Consider the following 6067-nt stretch of genomic DNA (forward strand, 5'->3'; position numbering starts at 1 on the left):
GGTGTCTAATACCGTACATGGATTAAGATAAAAGGTTTCAAAAAAAAAAAAAAGTAAAACTAACCAAAAAAAAAAAAAGTAAAACTAACCAAAATCAAGTAGTTAAAACAATGAACCCATGGAAGATTGTCACTGTACATACTTTTAATTGCAACAGAACAACACAGATCTGTTGGGATACAATAAAGGGAAGAGTAATCTTGGAAAATAGAACTAAGTATCTAAACTTCATATATCCAAATCACTCAATTTATGTCATCTATTGGTCATGATTTTACAATACAATATACTAAATTGCAGCAAAGGTAATTATGTTAAAAATAATTTACAAATGCATGAACTCAACACTTTATATATTTTATAATTAGTTTAACATTTATAAATTAATATGACTGTCAAATAGTTATCAATGTCTTGAGATTGGAGAATGTCATCACAAAGATTAGTATTGCCAGGAGAGCTCCAAGTGGTACAGAAACAGTCCCAGCATTCCTAGACTGGGTCGGACACTTCGTGAATAGAATCAGCGTGTTGTTCTCGTATTCATATAGTAGACAATCTCTGTTCAGGATAGAAGAAATAGTGGTTAGAAAATACCAATAGCCTTTATAGTGGCTGAGTAGATGGACATGTGGTTGGGAATGTGACAAACAACAGAAAATAAAATGTGTGGCTGAGAAGTGGAGAGTGTCACAGTGTATACAAATGTGTCTTGAATAGTAGGACTCAGTAGTTGAGTCATAGAACATATCTTTGAGAGTGGGGACGTGAGAATTGAAACCCTAAACCTTCGGACTAGCAAGAAATAAAGCCAATAGCAGGTAGATATGCTACAAATAAAGATCCTGCGCCTCTATATTGATATAAATAAATGTGAGGTAATTCTTGAAATGTTGTACAGGAAAACTGTGTACGACACTTCACATTATAACGATGTAATTGTGTGTCGAGATGGCTTTATAATATTGTTTTCAAGAGTTGTAAATCTACTTACGGGCCAAGTCTAGCAAAGTGATAGTTAAACAAATTGGAAAATTCAGGCTTACACTTGATATACTGACTACGGAGACAAGTATAGTAATGGTAAGTTGAACTGTGGAGGAGAGAGACACAGACTATTATACAACTATAAAACTATACACTAGATTACAGCTGAAATGCATTTTTTTTTAATTTGAATTTGGCACATTGAGTGTAATTGCTTTGTTTTAAAAATGTAGATCTCTATGCTTGTCGTAGACCTCTGTTCATTTAGGCCAGTTTAAATCTAGAGGCAGTGAAAGATTTTTTCCGTATTAATGTTTCCGCCTTATAGCAAGCAAAGACCGCTGGGAATCCCATCAATTGAAGTGTACATTAAATTAACCTGGGGAGGGAGGGTTTAACAATTTATCTAGAAGTATTTTATTTGGTCAACTCTGTTCTGTGGTGATACCCGAACAATTAAACAAATAAATTTACTTTTTAATAGTTTTTTTATGCTTTTTTTTATCTCAATAAATGATGAGGATTTGTATCAAGAATGTTCCTAAAAGGTTTGTACAATTGTAGTGTAGCCAGTGTAGGCTGACTGGACAGAATAATAAACGTTCTGAACTGTCGTCCCAGTGGTCCTGGGTTTGAACCCTGCCCGCTGCCATCCCCAGTCGTCCTGTTGGAAGTTTGGGCTAGGCCTAGGATGGAGTCAGTTTCAAATCTGAACATTCCAATATATCAAACAAAACAAACTTCAGTTTTTATCAGCTATGTGTTTTTAAACTGTATGTGCAGTGTCAAACACTGCAGGATCTAAGTATTTTCGTTTGAAGCACAATACAAAATGTTAGCTAGACTTTTACAGTGATTTTACAATTTAGCGTCCTTGACACTGCCTGTTATGAATATTTATATCTCCCTATCTTACCCTTGTCATTGTCTTCTGGTTTCATTAAATCTTTTCCCTATTCTCTTCTCTTTTTTTTTCTCTTTCTCTATTGTAATGTTTCAAGATTTATGTTTAAATGTAAACCACGTCTTACAAATCAAAATGCTAACAAGAGCAGATAAAGTCATGATACTCTCCTAAATTGAAAGACTTTGATTCTCTCATATGATCACCTCCCTTACTTGCATGCCGCCAAATACATGATGGTCTTGCTGTTTCCTTTGATAAGTCTGGCCAGATTGTCAGCAGCTTCCCCTTGCATTAGACAGCCACTAAAGTTGATTGATTTCTCACACTGTATGACGTCATTTTCCTGAAATTTGTAATGTTCCAAATCTGAAGGAAAACAGAATGAATGCATCGACACGTGTCATCATTCATCACTTAGATTTTTAACTGTATTTTTTTTACTTGCACAGAATGGGTAATAAAGAACGCTTGGCTGTCGAATCGACTGTTTTCAAATGAAAGCTTATATTTAAAAGGCTTCGAGCCCAAAGATCAATGAGGATTGCAGCAAGTCACGTGGCTACGCAGCCCCAGCTGCAACTTACATATTTTGTTACATCGAGGGCTGACATTTAGACGTAGACGACAAAGAGAGAGAGAGTCTCAGACTTGTAAAGAGCCATATCTCGAGTCTCAGACTTGTAAAGAGCCATATCTCGAGTCTCAGACTTGTAAAGAGCCATATCTCGAGTCTCAGACTTGTAAAGAGCCATATCTCGAGTCTCAGACTTGTAAAGAGCCATATCTCGAGTCTCAGACTTGTAAAGAGCCATATCTCGAGTCTCAGACTTGTAAAGAGCCATATCTCACACACACTCTTCTTTTTTTTTTGATGACCAAGTCAGAGTACTTGATTTAGTGTGTCGATTTATAAGTTAACAGAAAGAAAACAAAAGTTTTATTAAACGTTAGGAGATGACGATCTACAATTTTTCGATAATTCTTTGGCATTGCGCGATCTAAATGTAACAGACTTATAGAAAATAGGACTCAAATACGAACAGACAGACAGCTCAAAAACACTAGTTGCTTTTCCTTACGATGTCACTAAAAAGTAGGTACATATAAAATACTTACAGAGTGGAAGCTCCTCGGTACAGAAAATATACCCGGCACGTATTAGATCGTAAGGGTGAGGGTACACCGTCTCAAAAAGTTGAACTCTGACCCCTACTAGAGCTTTTTTGGTTTGCATTGGGTTGGTAGTGTTTAGAATACATTCATTGAAAGCATCAAGGTTGCTGAAAAAGAAATCATTAAGTCTATATCTTAACGTGAGTGGACTCGTGTGGGCACTCCATTCGAAAACTGGTCCCCTGAGGGTTTAACTATGGGCTCAACTGAGGGTTTAACTATAGGCCCAACTCAGGGTTTAACTATGGGCTCAATTGGGGGTTAACTATGGGCTCAACTGACGGTTTAACTATGGGCTTAACTGAGGGTTTACCTATGGGCTCAATTAAGGGCCTGAGTGTTTAACTAAGTGCCTAACTGAGGGTTTAACTATAGCCTTAACTGAGGGACCAATTAAGGGCTTAAGTAGGAGCTAAACTAAGTGTTTAACTAAGGGCTTAACTAAGGGTTAAACTGTGGGCTAAACTGAGGGCCCGACTAAGGGTTTAATTAAGGGCTAAAATAAGGGTTTAGCTATGGGCTTAACTGGGGGCTTAACTAAGGGCCTGAGGGTTTAACTATGGACTCAACTGAGGTTTCACTATGGAGTCAACTGAGGTTTAATTGTTCCGACTAAGCGTCCCAGCAGTCATCTACCTGCACATGATGGCAAACTGTGAGAATCCATATTTCACTTGATCTTTTTTCTTGGTTGCAAACTTTGAGAGACAGTACTCATCCGCTGTCATTATCTGAGACATTACAGGTATCAAAAACCAGGGCACACCTGAAATACAGTAGATGTACATCTTCTCAACGTCAATGTCCAAAGGTAAAAAAGTAATGACAGCGTAGAAAGACCTTCGCAACTTAAACAAAAAGTCATATTCTGTTGATTCATCTTTCATGATTGCATTTTTTAGCGCCACCCCTTTCACTTTCAGACTTCATTTGTCTAATTTCTCATCTTAACCGTAAGGTTCTTCACTTCCCATGCGTAACCATGTGTTAGCTTAGTCCCAAGTAAGTGTCATTAATTGTGTCTTTGGCTTTTTTGGCTTTGCAAAGTAAAAGCATTTAGAATCATCAGTTATAGACATTACGTTGAACTCATTACCTTGGCAAGGTAAAACTTACTCAGAACTGCATAAAGAAGTCTCCAGGAGAAAGTCATGAATGGAAGTCTGTTAGTCTACTTATGTAACACGCGAACTTAAATAGTTATTCCGATTTAGTATTCTTCGTTATGGGAAAAAAATGTTCAATACCTAATGTAAATATATAATTTACAAGCACAACAATGGTAAAGAATGAAAATTGGAGTTGAGATAATCCATTTATTTCCAATGATATTAATGACTTCCGGTATAAGTTTTTTAAAATTGCTTGACAGAAATTATTAGAAAACAAAATATTTTTCTCTTACTTGTTTATCAATCAAGTTCTTCCATCGATGTCAATGGCATGTCTGTCATGCAGTAGGATGTCAGCATGACCTTTGACCTTCGCATCTAGTTCTTTAGACATGCCTGAGCCCAAGGTGTTCGTCTACAATCTAGGCTGATGGTTCTGAAGCTTTTAGGAATCCCCAATTCTACCACAGTTTTTCTGAAGTCTTATCTTCAGCGACTCTTGCGTCAGTAGTTCACGTAGCGTGGACCCATGATGATTTACAATGTCTCAGTTCGTGTCTGTCTCACTGCATCTGAGCATTTTCTGGTTAGGTCAACCGTTTTTGTCCTTAGTTATTGTTAAGCTGTTTTTTTTTTTTTTTTTTTTTTTGGGGGGGGGGGGGGGGATCGGCCCATTTCAGATCATGTTGCGTCCATTTCGTCTTTGTAATGTACTATCCACTTTCTGAATCTCGGAATGGAACCCTAAAATTTTTGGTGACAATTAATAGATTAAAATTATTAATATTCTAAATAATGGCAATGACTTCGCTCTCGAAGAATAGGGATGAGTGCAGAGCTTTCACCATGACGACCTCAAATGGCGACCTGTATATTTCCCCACGTAGGGTCTCGATTTCATGATTTTGTTTACGACTTCTGCGCCTGTCTTCAAATGTGCGTCCCACTACGTTAATGAGAGCTCTCCATCCGTCTCTTTCAGAGGTCACACGCTCCCAGCTACTATCCTCTATGCCAGTGAGGGCAAAATGGCGCCTAAGTTGATCTTTATAGCGCTTCCTGGGGGCATCTCTGTTACATGGTCCTTAATTAAGCTCGCCAAAATAGATCACCTTTGGCATCCTGTCGGATGCGAGATAAGTGTCCGACCCAGCACAGCTGTCCAATGGAAAGTTGCTGTCCAATACTGTCCACACCGGCCTTGAGTAAGGTTATTGTAACGATAAAACATGCAAAATAAACAAAAAGTCTTTACAAAAAAAACAAGGCTTGTCTGAGGGGAAGAAACGCAATATGTATACAAATACTGCAGGGAAAAGCTTCCGTTTTTCTATATTAAATAACATTCGTGTATTTCCAAAAACTAAGAATAATGGAGCAAAATTTTGTCTTGATCCGAAAGTGAGAAAAAATGTCTACAAAATATAATAAGGGAAATAACTCCACATATACATTTATTTCTCAATAAGTAGCATTTATTTTCTCTTTTCAACTGGATCCGCGAATAAGTATGTGAGAGATAACGTGTACAGAGCTTTGTTATAAAAGGTAATAGTGGATCCATGTCGCAGTTATCTATGTAACTGTATAGTAGAATTAGTTCTCTAATTGATAGTGCGGCGTTGATCACTATATTGATGACGTCATTACATTTATACATTATTAATATTTTCTGTGTAGACTATAGGACTGAGCTTTTGCTGCTTGTCACAACTTCTAGTGACGTAAATTTAGTGTGTGTGTGATTTGCGTCATTTATCGTCTAGTACAGTCTCTCCATTGTTTTGTACGTTGGTACAGAAAGACGCGTCTTGAGAGCTCTTGAATTTCTCCTTGGTTTTTGTTATTGGATAGCCTTAACATTTGCCTTGGACATTTTCTTGTTGGA

General features: G+C 37.3%; 1 protein-coding gene across 2 annotated transcripts; it reads right to left on the reverse strand.

The window, feature by feature from the left end:
• Positions 1-168: 168 nt before the first annotated feature.
• LOC106053812 (uncharacterized) lies at positions 169-4397 on the reverse strand. Of its 2 annotated transcripts, none has more exons than XM_013209436.2 (6): positions 4184-4397; positions 3704-3833; positions 3011-3174; positions 2107-2260; positions 995-1093; positions 169-561 (listed from the first exon to the last, which is right to left on the reverse strand). In XM_013209436.2, the coding sequence occupies exons 1-6, from the start codon at positions 4218-4220 to the stop codon at positions 396-398; spliced, it is 750 nt and encodes a 249-aa protein (XP_013064890.2). In that variant the 5' UTR covers positions 4221-4397; the 3' UTR covers positions 169-395. The 2 variants fall into 2 exon arrangements, with proteins under 2 accessions (XP_013064890.2, XP_055862589.1); XM_056006614.1 differs by having other exon boundaries at positions 438-561; positions 1047-1093.
• Positions 4398-6067: the final 1670 nt, after the last annotated feature.

This window comes from Biomphalaria glabrata, chromosome 12 (genome assembly GCF_947242115.1).
Source record: "Biomphalaria glabrata chromosome 12, xgBioGlab47.1, whole genome shotgun sequence".
In the NCBI taxonomy this organism is placed as follows: Eukaryota; Metazoa; Mollusca; class Gastropoda; family Planorbidae; genus Biomphalaria; species Biomphalaria glabrata.